The sequence below is a fragment of the Conger conger genome, chromosome 10 (genome assembly GCF_963514075.1).
Source record: "Conger conger chromosome 10, fConCon1.1, whole genome shotgun sequence".
In the NCBI taxonomy this organism is placed as follows: Eukaryota; Metazoa; Chordata; class Actinopteri; order Anguilliformes; family Congridae; genus Conger; species Conger conger.
This window is the reverse complement of record NC_083769.1, coordinates 39952858-39972012: the sequence shown is the minus strand read 5'-3', so window position 1 is coordinate 39972012 and position 19155 is coordinate 39952858. Positions and strand designations below refer to the sequence as shown.

The 19155-nt window shown below is 43.2% G+C and overlaps 2 protein-coding genes across 4 annotated transcripts; both read left to right on the top strand.

Moving 5' to 3' along the window:
- The first annotated feature begins 6130 nt into the window (after positions 1-6130).
- Positions 6131-9205, top strand: LOC133139134 (galectin-2-like). The gene is made up of 4 exons (XM_061258468.1): positions 6131-6198; positions 7632-7708; positions 7810-7966; positions 8840-9205. The coding sequence occupies exons 1-4, from the start codon at positions 6193-6195 to the stop codon at positions 8984-8986; spliced, it is 387 nt and encodes a 128-aa protein (XP_061114452.1). The 5' UTR covers positions 6131-6192; the 3' UTR covers positions 8987-9205.
- A 4799-nt stretch (positions 9206-14004) lies between these two features.
- LOC133139201 (congerin-2-like) lies at positions 14005-17968 on the top strand. 3 transcript variants are annotated; one of them, XR_009709794.1, is made up of 5 exons: positions 14005-14043; positions 16150-16226; positions 16328-16484; positions 17172-17324; positions 17592-17968. XR_009709794.1 is itself a non-coding variant. In XM_061258594.1 (4 exons), the coding sequence occupies exons 1-4, from the start codon at positions 14038-14040 to the stop codon at positions 17736-17738; spliced, it is 387 nt and encodes a 128-aa protein (XP_061114578.1). In that variant the 5' UTR covers positions 14005-14037; the 3' UTR covers positions 17739-17968. The 3 variants fall into 3 exon arrangements, 1 of the variants encoding a protein (XP_061114578.1); XR_009709795.1 differs by having other exon boundaries at positions 17094-17324; XM_061258594.1 differs by lacking the exon at positions 17172-17324.
- Positions 17969-19155: the final 1187 nt, after the last annotated feature.

Sequence of the window (19155 nt, the reverse complement as noted above, 5' to 3'; positions counted from 1 at the left end):
CAATTGTGTGGCAGCAGTGCAATGCAAGGAATCATGCAGGAGCTTCAGTTAATAATCAACCATCAGAATGGGGAAAAAATGTGACTTTGACCATGGAATGATTGTTGGTGGCAGACAGGGTGGTTTGAGTATTTCAGAAACTGCTGATCTCCTGGGATTTTCATGCACACTAGTCTCTAGAGTTTGCAGAGAATGGTGCGAAAAATACATATACATATACAAATACATACAGCAGCAGTTCTGCAGAAACGCCTTGTTAATGAGAGACATCGGACTGGTTGAAGCTGACAGAAAGGTGACAGTAACAGAAATAACCACACATTACAACAGTGGTATGCAGAAGAGCATCTCTGAATTCACAATGCAGTGGTGATTAACTGCAGACAGTTCGATGGGCGGGTAAAGAGCTGATGAAGGTGAGCTTTGCCACAGGGACCTTTCTGATTGACAGGCAAAACCGCCATTTTGTTTTCTCTCTTGTTCTTGACGCTGTGAAAGGGAATGTGGGAGAAAAATATAGTGTAACCTAGGATATATGTATCCAGATATGTACAATGCATATAGTTAGAAAACTGCTTGAAAGACCAAGATGTGCTTGTGACAGATAACCAGCAAAAATGTAAGGGAGGGGTGAGTGCTCTGCCACTGCTTATATCATATAGGCATATGTGCAGGAGATAAAGCAGAACACTCTCCCATTTCATCATATCAAGCTCATGTGCTTGTTATGATAAAAATGATGAGGAGGAATCGCACCCAAGGTCGGTTCCTCCTTAACCAGCCTAAGGATGTTATGTTACATGACTTAAAGGGCAGATGTGGGCCCAGGAGTACAACATGTGATGGAAAAGTACTGAAACACTGTATGAAGATGATTGGCTTTCACCGTAATGTATTCATGTGATAACTTAGGATGTGTAATGGTATAAGAATAGACACCCTGTCTGCTCAAATCTAGTGTGTATTCTCACATTGGTGTGATGCATTCTCCGTGCTTTGTTTTGTTGCAGTATTAATAAAGTTTGTATTATTGTAGCTCTCCTTGCTGTATGTCCTGGATGAATAATACTTATTAACATTTCTTGAATCATTTGCTGAAACAATGAAATATGCTGATATTGTGTATCTGTGCGTCTTGAGCTTGTCCTTTGCAATATTCGCGGTACATTCGGCTGAAATCAGTGTTTTTAAGTGCATTAGAGTGAAGAAGATGTGCCTCAAACCAATAGCTAAAGTACCCCTACTTTCCATTGATGCGTTACCAAGGCAACACAGTAAGAGGATTTGTCATGGCAACAGAATGAAAAAGGGGGGAGAAAACGATGTTAGTTACAATGGTAATAATGACCATGGCCATATTTTATTCTGTACAAGCCACATTGCTGCCAGAGAGCTGCTGCTGATTGGAGGAGAGGCATATTTCTCACCGATAGCAACAACCTGCAACCTGTGAGGGCCTGACTTGGGCCGTATAATGCAAATTTCATACCCAAGGCTTCCTCCTGCTTTAACAGAGCCCCTCCAGTGCTTTCAGACAAGCTACCTGGAGAGCTCATATTTCCTCACACCTGATAGAATGACTGCACTAAATCACTCAAAAGAAAATCTATTAAACTCACCAAGATCGCTATACAAACCTGCCTCTGTGAATATTAATGTGTCGACCTGGGAGGATGGCGTGGCTGGGGAATGGAGAGGAACGACATGTGCACAGTACATTTCTATACGGGCTCCCTCAGGGCAGAACTCAAGTTTTCTGAACTTGAACTATGCGACGTGTAGCCCAGTGCTATGCACTTAGCTGCAGGATGCAGTGGTGATTAACTGCAGACAGTTCGATGGGCGGGTGAAGAGCTGATGAAGGTGAGCTTTGCCACAGGGACCTTTCTGATTCACAGACAAAACCGCCATTTTGTTTTCTCTCTTGTTCTCGACGCTGTGAAAGGGGATGTGGGAGAAAAATATAGTGTAACCTAGGATATATGTATCCAGATATGTACAATGCATATAGTTAGAAAACTGCTTGAAAGACCAAGATGTGCTTGTGACAGATAACCAGCAAAAATGTAAGGGAGGGGTGAGTGCTCTGCCACTGCTTATATCATATAGGCATACGTGCAGGAGATAAAGCAGAACACTCTCCCATTTCATCATAACAAGCTCATGTGCTTGTTATGATAAAAATGATGAGGAGGAATCGCACCCAAGGTCGGTTCCTCCTTAACCAGCCTAAGGAGGAAAGACGGATGATAAATTTGTAGTTACTGTAGCAGTGTGTTAATTGCAAAACAAATGTTACATGACTTAAAGGGCAGATGTGGGCCCAGGAGTACAACATGTGATGGAAAAGTACTGAAACACTGTATGAAGATGATTGGCTTTCACCGTATGTGTATTCATGTGATAACTTAGGATGTGTAATGGTATAAGAATAGACACCCTGTCTGCTCAAATCTAGTGTGTATTCTCACATTGGTGTGATGCATTCTCCGTGCTTTGTTTTGCTGCAGTATTAATAAAGTTTGTATTATTGTAGCTCTCCTTGCTGTGAAAGAACTGGGTTCTTTTAAACCGGAAAGGTTGCTTGCAAGACGTCTCTCCAGGGGATTTCCCCCACAGGGAGAAACCTGATGAATGAGTGTGGAGCTGAACAGAACCTGGGGCAATGAAAAATGGAGAGAGACAAAGGTCTTCTTTTAAAATCTGAGACTGATGTATGATGTCATTGTGCTGCCAGTAAGTACACTGTATAGACTCTATGCACTGTATATGTGCATTGTATGAATGTAGGCGTGTGTGCGCTTGTGCGTGTGCATACCTGTGTGTGCATGTGTGCTCATACCTGTGTGTGTGTGTGCATACCTGTGCGCGTGCATGTGTTTCTGAATATGTGTGTGTGTGTGTGTGTGTGTGCGCATGCCTGTGCATGTGTGTAATTAATTATACATCCTGGCTGAAAAACTGCAAATTACCAGTGATTGGAACAAAATACTGAGGTCTTTTACTTTCTCAATTTGTATTTTCCCCCTGTGGTGTATGTGTATGCATGTGTGCTTGGGCACGTGTGTGTGTGTGTGTGTGTGTGTGTGCACTGCGGGACTGTGTTGGAGTAGAGGGTGGAGGGAGCAGCTGTACGTGGGGAAAGCGGTTGCAGATGAGAATGTGATGTGTGTGTGTGTGTATGTGTGTGTGCAGAATGTGATGATTATCAGAGCAGAGGAAGGAGTTAGCTCAGCTGCAGCAAGCCACAGCCAAACCACAGCCAAACCACAGTTGAGATGTGGGTCAGGAAAATATTGTGAAATATACACATTTCAACACTACATGCCCAGACACACACACACACACACACAAATACACACACACATACACATGAATGTCTTCTCGTGGCCTGGGGGGTAAGAGGAGCGACGTTCCGGGTCTACGCGCGGCCAAGATGCGGGCAGGGCGGACGGGGTGAACCCATCGAGGAGGACGTACAGTACCGTACCGTATCACTCTTACTGGGATATAACTGCAATCCCTGGTCCATATCAGGCACGGGCCAAATTTCAGGGGGCGAATCACTTTCCAAGAGGGGCTTGACAGGAAAAGGCTCCACAGCGTACAGTCAGTGGTGGGAGTTGTTTCATAGGAATAACGCCACTCCCAAACTGTCTCTGCACCTGGCAGATGATTTCCCCCCAACCCTGGGCTCACACACTCTTAAGAGCCTCATCAATCAGAGCAGCACACAGCACACACACCTGGGACGGTCTGAAAGACGAGCAAGCTATGTGCTTTTAAATTCTTGATTTAGATAGATGTCTTGTCCTAATCTCTTGTTAGTTGTCACGTTTGTTCTACTGTTAGACTCACCACATTTTGAACACCAAATTAGTTGCATGTTTGTCACAAATCTTGGTTAAAATGTACGTATTTAGCCAAAATAAATACGAATTATATCTTAAATATTCTGTTCCAAGTTTATATTTCTACTTTCCATACCTTATGGTTATGGTTTACGGCCGTGCTCTGCACTTCATTACAGGAGGTGCATCCTCAGCTCATATCTCTGATATGAAGGATCTGAATGATTATTTATCTGCACAGATTGATTCATTGATACAGTATATTCACTAATAAATCAATAATTGGGCTAATTCCTTGCAACCTCTGATTAGAAACTCAGAATTATCACCTCTACTCTAAGAATGTGATAGTCTTCAAAGTCCCTCATCCTTTTACTGAGAGACAAATAATGATTAGCTAAGATGAAGGTGATATGTGATATGAAATATATAAATGTGTTTGTTCCCCTGCAGGGCTTTGAACATACAACTTATCTTGTTGTGTAAACTAACTCCCCTTCTGCCGAATAGGAATACTGATTAGTTATTATAGTACCTATAAGTATTTCTACTTTTTCCATGGAATAAATGTTCCATTTCAGGACAGGGAATGTGCTTGGGAAATATGTCACCCCCTCTTCATCTGCAATGATGTTCCTAGGAATCCTGTATGTTTTAACAGTCAATATCAAATTTTTTGATGCAATTCAACAGCTAACACAAATCGCTCTTGCTGTAAGTATAGCAGCATATGATTGATTAAATGATTGAAATAACCTATTTTTACATTTTATGCTAGACTAGGAACGTGCAGGGCTTTTGTCAATTTCACCACATCAATTTCACCACAGAAAGCAAGATTAATTAAGAAAATTAGAAGAAAAAAAACAAATTAAGATTTCTTGCACCACCCCTTCTGCTGGACTTATTATTGAACAATTCTGTGACAGCTACAACTGTAGTTGTTGTGTTAATGCTTGCTACGTTATTGTAAAATGAAATAAAATAGTTGGCATAGCCTAGATATAATTTCAGGGTAGCCCTTGCGGAACTGCCCGTCAATACCAACACAGAAAGACCCTTTGATTATTGTTTTGTTATTCTGATAATACCTTGTAGTTTGTGTTGTTACTCCATCTAAAAACAGTGCAGCGCAATGCAGTAATGGTCTGAGGTTTTGAAAGTCATTGCCTCTCTCCAGCATTTTAGCTATACACACCGATCACCCAAATGGTAAATGGTAAATGGCAGGCATTTATATAGCGCCTTTATCCAAAGCGCTGTACAAGTGACGCTTCTCCATTCACCCATTCATACACCGACGGCGATTGGCTGCCATGCAAGGCCCTGACCAGCTCGTCAGGAGCATTTGGGGGTTAGGTGTCTTGCTCAGGGACACTTCGACACAGCCCGGGTGGGGGATCGAACCGGCAACCCTCCGACTGCCAGACAACTGCTCTTACTGCCTGAGCTAATGTCGCCCCAGAGTGGAGAAGGACAACTTTTGAGGGAAACTGTTGTAAAATGGAGAAAACGACTGGAGAAAACTATTCTCAGAGCGATCCAAGCTGCAGGGAGTCCATGGGGTGGGCTCAAGTGTTGGCTGCTGGTTTGGGTGTAGCCCGTAACTTGGCATTGTCTATGGCAGGGTTGCACAACTTCAGCCCTCGAGTGTTTGTTTTTTGCATACTGGTTTTTGTGCGTTGTTATTAATTTGCTTGATGAATTACCCTGGTCCAAACCTGTACTTGAGCACAGTAAAATCAATAGGATACTCCTGCAGTCTGCAGCTGTAGCCGGTACTCGTACACATGTCCGGGGCGACAGGGCTCAGGCAGTAAGAGCAGTCGTCTGGCAGTCGGACTGTTGCCGATTCGATCCCCTGCCCGGGCTGTGTCGAAGTGGCCCTGAGCAAGACACTTAACCCCCAAATGCTCCTGACGAGCTGGCCGAACTGGTCGGTCAAAAAATGCATTTTTTAACGTGGAAAATGTTGCCTACTTATTCTGTAGGGTTTTCTTCTTTTTCATTGTGCATGTACTTGCATTCTTTCATTTTCCTGTGGTACTGAAACAAATCTAGACATGCTCCATTTGCAATCCTTTCCTGTGCATTCACCACATTGCATTTTTTAGGAGAACTTACACAAAAAACACACCCACTTTACTAAAACACCCGCAGGTTAATATGTTCGGACAAGATTTGATTCTACCACAGGCAATCACTCAATTTGATTGGTTAGAGCTTGCCAAATCCTGCCTTCTTAGCTCTCTCAGAAACACATAAATACAGGCACCACGCCTTATATTCAGTTGGAATCAGAACCGCACAGCAGTAAATACTGAACTACTGAACCGCCAAGATGACTGTAAGTGATGAGAATTATTTTAGCTTTGACGATGTATGATTTGATCTATTATTTTAGTACTGTTCGCCGGGTCAAAATGACCTGGAATATTATTGGGATTTTAGAGCAATACATAAATAATAATTGTGTCAACATACTTCTACTATCTCATTCCTAAAAACAATATAGATACAATATATGGTTAATGCCTACGAATTAACTCTGCCAGATTATATTTAATAATTACAGCACTATTTATTTTTTGTGAAAAAGTTGTAATTCATACAAGAAATCCACGATAATGAAGAAACAAGGCTTTTATGACTATTGATGTTTATTGTTTTGAGCTGAAACATAAAACAAGTACCAAACATGTCACTTACTATAAAATAGATCTTTCAAAAATGGCAAATGTCATATGAAAAAGAATTCTGAAATACCACTGGATAACTGTGTGTGTATGTGTATACCTGTCTGCACTGGATAAAACAGAACACTGTGTGTGCATACTAGTCTACACACCACATGATGGACAGAATTTCAGTATGAGTATTATCTCCTGCATGTGGTATGGGTTTTTGTGTCCTCTGATAGTCTTCTTCTGATAATATTGATGGATAAATGTAGTAACGCACAGACTGTGAGGCAAAACAATTTATCTGCTTTGTCCATCCCCGAATATGCATGGGTCTGTGTCTGCATGTGTCTGTGTGTGCATTTGTGTACATGCGTGAGTGTGCTTGATATCCACAGAGAAACAAAGAGGTGATTTTAAAAAGAAGCCCCAAGAGTTCTGGAACAAATTCTTGTGCACAGAGGAGATAAAAATTAACATGTACCAGAGTGATGGAGGAAAAAAGGGATTTCCCAAGCTTCAAAGCATACCATTTCCTCCGTGAGACATGGGGGAGGGCGTGTTTTGGCTTGGGCCTGTTTGGCTGCTAGTGGAACAGGCTCACTTATCTTCATCGATGATGCGACTGCAGACCGAAGTTGAGCAATGATTTCTGAAGTCGACAGAAATATTTTATCTGCTCAGAGAAAACCAAATGCCTCCAAACTTGTTGGACGGCACTTCACCATGCAACAAGTCAATGACCCGAAACATACTGCAGATTCAATCACTGGATATGAATCCAATTGAACATGCATTTTACATGCTGAAATTAAAATTCAAGCCGACCGTCTTCACTTCAACCTCATTGTCATTTGTCATTGTATCCTTTCAAACTCAAAATGCTAGAGTACAGAACCAAAATAACAAAAAAATGTGTCACTGTCCAATGAATTATGGTGTGAGGTGTGAGGGCAAATTAGAGATGAAGGTAATATGAGAAGAAGTGAAGACCCCTTTTTGGTCCATATTTACCATGATCTGTTAATGTTTTCTGCCTAAGAGAACTGAAAGAGTGAATGCATAATCACAAGAAAAATGTTTTATGTTTTGACCATAGGTCGAGTTCAAAAACATGAGCTTCAAGTCAGGAATGGAACTAAAAGTCACGGGGAGCCCTAACAGCAATGCAGTCCGGTGAGCCATTGCTGCTTCTGTATGCTCTTGGTAAACCTCTTGCTGTCTTCATCCAAGTTCATCCATCACCCATGCATTGTGTGGCTCTCTTTCTCTCCCAGTTTTGTGATCGAAGTGAGAGAATCTGATGAAAATGTTGCGCTGCACTTTACCCCGACCTTCCCTGGTACCATAATCATGAACTCCAGGAAGGATGGAGTCTGGGGTGAGGAAGTGAGATCTTCACACTTCCCTTACCAGCATTTGCAGGAGTTTGCGGTGAGTCTTGAGACAGGGAGACTCTCTGTTGGAGGTGCTGAAAGGACACTTTGTCCAGTCCTCTGTATCCAATGGATCAGTTTGTGATTCGGTATCGGTGTCATAGGGGGGCATGGGGAGGGGGGTTGCTACAGTAGAGGCAGAGATTCATGGGAAATATTCCAACAAATGAATTCAATATGAAGTACATTGCATCCTATAGTATGTTCTTTATTTAAGACCAACAAGGTAAAAAATAGGTTTATACAAAAATGGATATACTGTGTTGTCTGAATGTATTTGTAGAGTGATAAATAATGTTCCAAAATATATGTAATTTACACAAGTCTGTTTTTCATGCTAATAGCTAATACTAGACTCCAAAGGCAATCAAAAGCCTAGAATCAAGACTAGATACTGAAAGATTTCTTATACCTGCACCAAGGGAGCGATTGAATACACCAGTCTAATCGGAAACAGCCGAGAAGCCAACTGTCCAATAACTTTTCATCCACAAAAAAAGAGGAAACGATGTATAAAATGGATGTAATTCCTACACAGATCACCTGGTGTGGATGTAAATATCCAAAAATTTAAGGTGGCAGTACATTTTCATAATTTAAAATCCAATGTGCTGGAGTACAATGCCAGAAGGACAGAAATTGTACCACTGTCCAAATATTTATGGACTGCACTGTAAATATAAATGATATAAATGTAGATCAAAACCTTGATATTTATTCTTGGATCACTTGTTGCCTTTTTATTTCATATTTCATTATTTTAAATTTTTTTAAATTGTTTTTATTTTTTTACTACCTTTTTGGTAATCTGTCTGGTATCTCTCATGCCTTCTCTCCCCCATTCCCCATGTTCTCTCCTTCTCTCCTCCAGGTGACCATTGGCTTCACGGACACTGTATTTTACATTAATCTGCATGATGGCCATATGTTGGAGTTCCCCAACCGTCTGAAAAAATTGAGATACGATTTCATTAAGATTTATGATGATGTCAAGGTCAATGGCATAGATATGAAATAAAGACCAACCAGGAGGTGCTGGACATCTCTTTCTGGCCCCTGATTGGCTGCTCTGCTTCTGCTTCCTGGTGCCTTCCTACAGCTTTGTCCCTCCCAGAGATCAGTGCACTTAATCCAGTGCTTCTCTGAAACATTTACTAGAGACCCTCTGACATCTGTCAAAACTCACTGCGTATGATAATCATTTCAGCTTCAACAATAAATCTCTATCATGAGTTAATCTGTGTGTGGCACTTTATTGGGGGCAGAGGGGTCCAGTTCTTTCTACAAGTGAGTAAGTGCACTTTGTGCCGGATCTCGCTCTACCTTCAAAAGGTGCGCGGATTAATGCGCTCAACCAGCGGAAGATGGATACGTGTGTTCAGCGGCTATAGTTGGAAATGTCTAACTTCTCTGAAGAAAAACGGCTCTAATTTTTACTATTTTTTTCCTGCACATGTATTTCAAATACACACGATACGTCATGTAAATAAGACGGCTTCAGAGTTGCTGTAAGGTGTATTTATTCACTTTGAAGGAGGTAGGCTACTGACTCCTATAGGCTCCTATAGGCTTCAACCTTTAAAAATGGTCGAGAAGTCTAATCTGACTCGAGCAAGGAAATAACAAATGGCAGGGAAACTCAACCTCACACCCTACGTACTACTAACCCTAGTACGAACATACACAAAAAACATCCATCCATCCCTTATCTTAACCCGCTTATACTGAACAGGGTCACAGGGGGGCTGGAGCCTATCCCAGCATACATTGGGCGAAAGGCAGGAATACACCCTGGACAGGTCGCCAGTCCATTGTAGGGCACACACACCATTCACTCACACACTCATACCTGCGGGCAATTTAGACTCTCGAATCAGCCTAACCTGCATGTCTTTGGACTGTGGGAGGAAACCGGAGTACCCTGAGGAAACCCACACAAACACGGGGAGAACATGCAAACTCCACACAGAGAGGCCCCGGCCGACCAGGATTCGAACCTCCTTGCTGTGAGGCGGCAGTTTTAATACTTAATACTTTAATACTCTAATTCAACTGACGAAGTAGGATACTTATACCGAGGCTAGAATACACAAGACACTAAGCCTCTGTCATGGTGAGGTAACACCTAAGGTGCCCACTAGAGGGCTGGTGCTCATTGGCTTCACCTGGTTGTCATTATTGGCAGAGGAGTTTTCCCCCTCCTAAAGAGTATTTAAGGCCAGTGCTGGCAGTCTACCAATGCTTTTGTGTTCACTGTGCGCTCTGACACAAAGCCGGTAAATGCACTTGGTAGACTCTGTGAGACTTAAGAGTCCGGTACTGTGCTGGTGTGTGTTTCACTGTTAAGAAACAAAAAGATTAAAAGGTAAGGAAGGCGTTCAGCTGTGTTGTGTTCGCTGGCGCCTTCCTCTAAGGTTTTGGTTTTCTTTTTTCTTTCTTTGGACTCGTGTGAGTCGGAGGTTGGGGGACGTTGTCCCCTGGTATGTATTTTGGTTTGCGTTTTGGTCCCGAGCTGCGTCTCGAGGTTTTTATTTTCGTGCCTAGCCTTTTTCCCGGCTAGGTTGTATTTTTATTTATTGGTCCACAGTCGTTTGGGGCACCAAGTCAGTGGTGCGGTTCGCCCTGTTTTAAGAGGGTTGTTTTGTTTTCTTATAGCCGTTTTTTTGGCTTTTCTCCTTTTATGCTCAGTTTCCGTTGATTAAATCCCATTCCCATTGTATCCTGGGATCACGTTTGTGTGTTCGTTTTAGAGGGTTTTTCCTCGGTCGCATCTGGCTCTCCGCCCAGCCTCAACCTAACAGAACACAAAAGCCACTATGGAGAGACCAGTGACCAGTTCAGGGAACGAGGTGGGGGGTTCACCGCTTGAAGCGGTGGTAGCCGCCCAGCAGGCTGCTCTAGCGACTCAGGAGCAGGCACTGCGTATGTTGCATGAACAGCAGGCTGCTACAACAGAGCAGCAGACGGTAATTTTCCATCGTCAGGATGAGATCCTGGCCAGGCTAGGTAGGCAGCAAGATGTGCTGATGGGGCTCGCTGATAGCTTTCAGCAACTAGCAAGCGAGTTCCGCTCATCACGGACACAGGCGCTATCCCCCGACAACCCCCAATCACTCCCTTCTTCCCCACCTGCGGGATCCGCTCTCCAGTCCATTACACCCGGGGTGAGGGAGCCCAAATTACAGCTGCCGCTGTGGTACGGGGGAGAGGCGGGTAAATGTACGGGGTTCCACTCCCAGCGCTTGATTTTTTTTAAAGCCCAGCCCTCACGTTTCTTGACTGAAGATTCCCGAGTAGCGTTCATTTTATCATTACTGACCGGGACTGCTCTGACTTGGGCGGATCCGCTGATCCGGGCACAATCTCCATTAATGAACGATTCCCAGCTTCTCATACAGGAGATGACCCGGGTATTTGACCACAATATCACGGGCAAAGAGGCGGCGGCCCAGTTAACATGGATGAGGCAGGGGACCCAGAGCGTGGCAGAGTTCTCTGTGGTGTTTCAGGCATTGGCAGGGGAGACTGGGTGGGCGGACGAACCGCTTATGACATTATTTACAGCCGTTTTGTCAGACCCAGTCAGAGACGCACTGGCCACATTAGAACCACCGGGGGATCTGGGTTCGCTAATCTCTGCTGCTATTCGTTGAGACAACCAGATTCGAGAACGTGAGCGAGAACGAGCCGGCAGAGTCGGCGGGTTTAATTAGCCGGATCCGCCTTCTCTAGGCAGGAGTATAGAGATGGGGAGACAGGGGGCACACAAATCGGAGGAACCTATGCAGTTATGCGTATTCCGTTTGGGGGACACTGGGAACGTATATATTTTTATTTGGTTGAATCCCCAGCATACCCAATAGTTTTAGGCCATGTCTGGCTAATTAAACATCAACCCCAAATAAACTGGGGCAACCGGAGCAATCCGGTGTCTCGGTGGGGACCAAAATGTGCTACTCACTCCAATCGTGTGTATATTCCCTCGGCCCCTCCCATAGAGACGGACATAGGGTCTGAATGGGATGAGGAGGAGGCTAGGGAGCCTCTTGGTCCTAATGTCCGGGGGCTGGAGGAGGAGGAGCAGGAGGGGAGTCTGGAGTGGGATTCTCTGTTTGATTGGAATCGTCCCATTGACGAGGGTGAGGGCAGTGAGGGCACTGACTGGGACACCGAGAGTATGTTCCCTACTGCAGCCAGTGGGGGCGAGGATCGGATGGTAGGGGCTATAGGGTTCCCGCTGCCTACCAATGTTCCTAGGGTATATTGCGAGCTAGCTGAAGTATTCAGCAAACAACGCGCGACCACGTTACCCACGCATCGCTCTTACGATTGTGCAATAGACCTACACCCAGGTACAGTTCCCCCCCGGGGTGCACTCTATTCGCTGTCGGTCCCTGAGAGCCGGGCCATGACAGAATACATCCGTGAAGCCTTAGCTAATGGGTTCATTAGGCCGTCCTCATCACCGGCTGGAGCAGGGTTTTTCTTTGTTAAAAAAAAAGGACGGGAGTTTAAGGCCATGCATAGATTACAGGGGGCTGAACACTATTACGGTAAAAAATAGATACCCCCTGCCGCTTATGAACTCTGCGTTTGAGCGATTGCAAACGCCGTCAGTGTTTACTAAATTAGACCTTCGTAACGCATACAACCTGCTACGCATACGGGAGGGAGACGAGTGGAAAACAGCTTTCAATACGCATTCGGCCATTATGAATATTTGGTTATGCCCTTCGGCCTCACCAACGCCCCTGCTGTATTTCAAGCACTCGTTAACGATGTGCTCAGGGAGATGTTGGAGAGATTCGTGTTCGTCTATTTGGACGATATTCTGATTTTCTCCGCTACCCTCTCTGAGCACATTCGACATGTGAAACTGGTACTGATGCGCCTTTTAGAGGCTGGCCTTTTTGTTAAGGCTGAAAAATGCGTGTTCCATGCAAATTCGGTATCCTTCCTGGGTTTTATCGTTTCTGCTGGTAAAACGGAGATGGACCCGAAAAAAATCTCTGCCGTGAAGAATTGGCCCACCCCGGAATCTGTGAAACAGGTGCAGAGGTTCCTAAGGTTCGCCAATTTTTACCGTCGTTTTATTCGTAATTTTAGCACAGTAGTCGCACGTTACGTGGGGCCGTTTAAAATCATTAGAAAAATCAACCCCGTCACGGTGCGTCTCCAGCTGCCCCACTCCAGGAGAATTCACCCCACGTTCCACGTTTCCCGCCTTAAACCCGTATTGACAAGCGTACTGGCCCCTGCGGAAGTTCCTCCACCACCCATCCATCCATCCATTCATCCATTATCTGAACCCGCTTATCCTGATCAGGGTCGCAGGGGGGCTGGAGCCTATCCCAGCATACATTGGGTGAAAGGCAGGAATACACCCTGGACAGGTCGCCAGTCCATCACAGGGCACACACACCATTCACTCACACACTCATACCTACGGGCAATTTAGACTCTCCAATCAGCCTCACGTGCATGTCTTTGGACTGTGGGAGGAAACCGGAGTACCCGGAGGAAACCCACGCAGACACGGGGAGAACATGCAAACTCCGCACAGAGAGGCCCTGGCCGACGGGGATTCGAACCCAGGACCTCCTTGCTGTGAGGCGGCAGTGCTACCCACTGCACCATCCGTGCCGCCTCCTCCACCACCCCCACGATTAATTGACGGGGGCCCGATAACTCCTTCAACTTTCTTAAATGCATTTTTTAATGTGGAAAATGGTTTTATTCTTTTTCATTGTGCATGTATTTGCATTCTTTCATTTTCCTGTGGTACTAAAACAAATCTAGTCATGCTACATTTTGCAATCCTTTCCTGTGTATTCAGCACATTGCATTTTTCAGGAGAACTTACACAAAAAACACCCCCACTTTACTAAAACACCCACTAGTTAATATGGTTGGACAAATTTGATTCTACCACAGGCAATCACTCAATTTGATTGGTTAGAGCTTGGCAAATCCTGCCTTCTTAGCTCTCTCAGAAACACATAAATACAGGCACCACGCCTTATATTCAGAACCGCACAGCTGTAAATACCGAACTACTGAACCGCCAAGATGACTGTAAGTGATGAGAATTATTTCGGTTTTGATGATGTATGATTTGATCTATTATTTTAGTACTGTTCGCCGGGTCAAAGTGACCTGGAACATTATTGGGATTTAAGAGTAATACATAAATAATAATTGTGTCAACATACTAAACAAATATTGTCTATCTCATTCCTAAAAACAATATAGATACAATATATGGTTAATGCCTGCTAATTAACTCTGCCAGATTATATTTAACAATTACAGCACCATTTATTTTTTGTGAAAAAGTTGTAATTCATACAAGAAATCCACGATAATGAAGAAACAAGGCTTTTATGACTATTGATGGTTATTGTTTTGAGCTGAAACATAAAACAAGTACCAAACATGTCACTTATTATAAAATAGATCTTTCAAAAATGGCAAATGTCATATGAAAAAGAATTCTGAAATACCACTGGAAAACTGTGTGTGTATGTGTATACCTGTCTGCACTGGATAAAACAGAACACTGTGTGTGCATACCAGTCTACACACCACATGATGGACAGAATTTCAGTATGAGTATTATCTCCTGCATGTGGTATGTGTTTCTGTGTCCTCTGATAATATTGATGGATAAATGTAGTAACGCACAGACTGTGAGGCAAAACAATTTATCTGCTTTGTCCATCCCCGAATATGCATGTGTGTGTGTCTGCATGTGTCTGTGTGTGCATTTGTGTACATGCGTGAGTGTGCTTGATATCCACAGAGAAACAAAGAGGTGATTTAAAAAATAAATATGTTGAGGGAATCTTAGTCCAATAATTCATTGGACAGTGCCACATTTTTTGTCATTTTGGTTCTGTGCTCTAGCACTTTGAGTTTGAGTATATAAGGATATAATGACAAGGAGGTTGAAGTGCAGACATTCAGCTTCAATCTGAATGTATTTTCATCCATATCTGATGGACTGATTAGAAATAACAGCAACTTTTGCACATGGTCCCCCCATTTTAAGGTACTACAGGTATTTGTTGAATTGGCTTCACAGATGTGTTCTGTTGGGCAGGTGTATTCATTTATGTCGTCGCTGAATGCAGAAGAGAGCTGTTGATGTCTAGTCTTGATTCTAGACTTTGCAATTGCCTTTGGAGATTGCTGTTGGGCTGTGATAAAATTAGGAAGACAGCAGTGTCGATGCAAGTTAAGCTGGTCGTCATAAGGCTCATGAAATGAAAATCAATCAATGAGGAACATTGCAAAAACCCTGGGCATGACAAAATTTGGGTTCAGTTTGGTTCATTATTAACAAGAAAACAACTGGTGAACTCAATTATGTCAATAGACCCAGTAGAGCTGGAGTAGTACACCAGCAGGACAACAAAGAGTACACTACAAGATGCAAACCACTGATAAGTCTGACTAACAGAAAGGCAAGATTTGTTTGCTAAAAAGCACCTAAAAGAGCCTCAAGAGTTCTGGAACAAAGTCTTGTGCGCAGAGGAGACAAAGATGAACATGTAGCAAAGTGAAAGAGGAAAAAAGGGATTGCCCAAGATTCAAAGCATACCATTTCCTCCGTGAAACATGGGGAGGGCGTGTTTTGGCTTGGGCCTGTTTGGCTGCTAGTGGAACAGGCTCACTTATCTTCATCGATGATGTGACTGCAGACCGAAGTTGAGCAATGATTTCTGAAGTCGACAGAAATATTTTATCTGCTCAGAGAAAACCAAATGCCTCCAAACTTGTTGGACGGCACTTCACCATGCAACAAGTGACCCGAAACATACTGCAGATTCAATCACTGGATATGAATCCAATTGAACATGCATTTTACATGCTGAAATTAAAATTCAAGCCGACCGTCTTCACTTCAACTTCATTGTCATTTGTCATTGTATCCTTTCAAACTCAAAATGCTAGAGTACAGAACCAAAATAACAAAAAAATGTGTCACTGTCCAATGAATTATGGTGCTCACTGTATGTGCAGAGGTGTGAGGGCAAATTAGAGATGATGGTAATGTGAGAAGACGTGAAGACCCCTTTTTGGTCCATATTTACCATGATCTGTTCATGTTTTCTGCCTAAGAGCACTGAAAGAGTGAATGCATAATCACAAGAAAAATGTTTTATGTTTTGACCATAGGTTGAGTTCAAAAACATGAGCTTCAAGTCAGGAATGGAACTAAAAGTCACTGGGAGCCCTAACAAGAATGCATCCCGGTGAGCCATTGCTGCCTCTGTATGCTCTTGGTAAACCTCTTGCTGCCTTCATCCATGTTAATCCATCACCCATGCGTTGTGTGGCTCTCTTTCTCTCCCAGTTTTGTGATCGAAGTGAGAGAATCTGATGAAAATATTGCGCTGCACTTTACCCCGACCTTCTGTGGTGTCATCATCATGAACTCCATGAAGGACGGAGTCTGGGGTGAGGAAGTGAGATCTTCACACTTCCCTTACCGGTGTTTGCAGGAGTTTACGGTGAGTCCTGAGACAGGGAGACGCTCTTTTGGAGGTGCTGAAAGGACACTTTGTCCAGTCCTCTGTACCTGTGTCCAATGGATCAGTTTGTGATTCGGCATCGGTGTCATAGGGCAGTGTCAATGCAGGGCAGCCAGTAGCGTAGTGGTTAAGGTAAATGACTGGGACACGCAAAGTCGGTGGTTCTAATCCCAGTGTATCCACAGTAAGATCCGCACAGCCGTTGGGCCCTTGAGCAAGGCCCTTAACCCTGCATTGCTCCAGGGGAGGATTGTCTCCTGCTTAGTCTAATCAACTGTACGTCGCTCTGGATAAGAGCGTCTGCCAAATGCCAGTAATGTAATGTAATGTAATGTAATAGGGGGGCATTGGGAGGGGGGTTGCTACTGTAACCGCAAGGCAGACATTCATGGGAAATATTCCAACAAATGAATTCAATGTGTAGTACATTGCATCCTATAGTATGTTCTTTATTCAAAACCAACTACGTAAAAAATAAGTTTATACAAAAATGGATATACTGTGTTGTCTGAATGTATCTGTAGAGTGATAAATAATGTTCCAAAATATATGTAATTGACACAAATCTGTTTTTTATGCTAACAATAGCTAATACCAGACTCCAAAGGCAATCAAAAGCCTATAATCAAGACTAGATACTGAAAGATTTATTTTACCTGCACCAAGGGAGCGATTGAACACACCAGTCTAATCGGAAACAGCCAAGAAGCCAACTGTCCAATAACTTTTCATCCACAAAAAAAGAGGAGACGATGTATAAAATGGATGTAATTCCTACACAGATCATCTGGTGTGGATGTAAATATCCTCAAATTAAAGGTGGCAGTACATTTTCATAATTTAAAATCCAATGTGCCAGAAGGACAGAAATTGTACCACTGTCCAAATATTTATGGACTGCACTGTAAATATAAATGATATAAATGTAGATCAAGACCTTGATATTTATTCTTGGATCACTTGTTGCCTTTTTATTTCATCGTTTTTTAACTGTAGTCTTTTTTTTACTTCCTTTTTGGTAATCTGTCTGGTATCTCTCATGCCTTCTCTCCCCCATTCCCCATGTTCTCTTCTTCTCTCCTCCAGGTGACCATAACCTTCACGGACACTGCATTTTACATTAATCTGCATGATGGCCAGATGTTGGAGTTCCCCAACCGTCTGCAAAAAATGAGATATGATTTCATTAAGATTTTTGACGATGTCAAGATCAATGGCATGGATATGAAATAAAGACCAACCAGGAGGTGCTGGACATCTCCTTTCTGACCCCTAATTGGCTGCTCTGCTTCCTGGTGCCTTCCTACAGCTGTGCTACCAGTGCACTTTGTCCCTCCCAGAGATCAGTGCACTTAATCCAGTGCTTCTCTGATACATTTACCAGAGACCCTCTGACATCTGTCAAAACTCATTGAATATGATAATCATTTCAGCTTCAATAATAAATCTCTATCATGAGTAAATCTGTGTGTGGCACTTTATTGGGGGAAGAGGGGTCCAGTTCTTTCTACAAGTGAGTACCGTGAATCCTCAAATTGTGTCCGGGATTCTATTTGAAGCCGGGCCTCGGATAATAGCCGGGGGCGTGGTCGATTTGGAAAAATAAAGGCCGGCACCATTTATTTTTTGTGAAAAAGTTGTAATTCATACAAGAAATCCACGATAATGAAGAAACAAGGCTTTTATGACTATTGATGTTTATTGTTTTGAGCTGAAACATAAAACAAGTACTGTAGAGCATTTTACATAAGTGTGCCCCTCTACAGACCCCCAAAAGGAAACAGACTGTGTTGACCATGTTGACACAAGGTCAGCAAGGTTTGATGAAAAGACAGTGCTCGTCAATACAGGACTATTGCTCCCATCATTGTGCTGCCTCTGCGCAATTCTGCCACCTCAGTGGAATGCTCCCAGAACTGATGAGTTGAAATAGCACTGTATAAACCATGGGTTTTCCATATACAGTGTTTGGTGTCTTTAGATAGCTAATGATGTGAGAAATAGTTTGGTGTCATTGGTGGTGTAGTACACTGGTTGCTGAATAAAGATCTTGTAGGAATAAACCACAGGTAATGCAAGTTACCTGTGAGTCAGCATCCAGCTGTAATACAAAGGTTAACCAGGTTTGTTGGACATGCAGAGATGACATCAGCAGGACCATTGTTGTTACCTCCATCTTTATTTGATTTTTTTCCTGAAAACCCTGGGTATATAGAGGGAAACGTGGAATGGTTTGAGGAGACTCGTTAATACGACCTCCGGCGCACCATTCGCGTATAGCCGTTAATATTGCACCTTTCCACGTAATTATATTTCTGCATTGCACATTATTGAATAAATTGCATTAATTTGAACTTGCATCCTCCTGAATTACATCACTGCACACATAGCAGTTTACAGTCCTAACACACATAGACAACCTAGGATACCTGTACCCCGTAGTCACTCGCCTATACACCAGTACCGTCACAAGATACATACTAAGTGTATCATTGTAGGCTATACAGGCCATAGGTACGTCCGCGTCTATACAAATAGATAACGATCTTATAGAGCCACACTATTGGCGGACATTTGCAGTTCCTTTTGTATGACTGTTAGAGCAGAGGAGCAGTTGAACTTATCTTTTGGAGTCAGATAAACGAGAAAA

Excerpts from the sequence above, each read along its gene's own strand:
- LOC133139134 (XM_061258468.1), top strand. Across the intron at positions 7,709-7,809 it reads CCTAACAGCAATGCAGTCCG|TTTTGTGATCGAAGTGAGAG; the intron begins GTGAGCCATTGC and ends TTTCTCTCCCAG. Across the intron at positions 7,967-8,839 it reads AGCATTTGCAGGAGTTTGCG|GTGACCATTGGCTTCACGGA; the intron begins GTGAGTCTTGAG and ends TCTCTCCTCCAG.
- LOC133139201 (XM_061258594.1), top strand. Across the intron at positions 16,227-16,327 it reads CCTAACAAGAATGCATCCCG|TTTTGTGATCGAAGTGAGAG; the intron begins GTGAGCCATTGC and ends TTTCTCTCCCAG. Across the intron at positions 16,485-17,591 it reads GGTGTTTGCAGGAGTTTACG|GTGACCATAACCTTCACGGA; the intron begins GTGAGTCCTGAG and ends TCTCTCCTCCAG.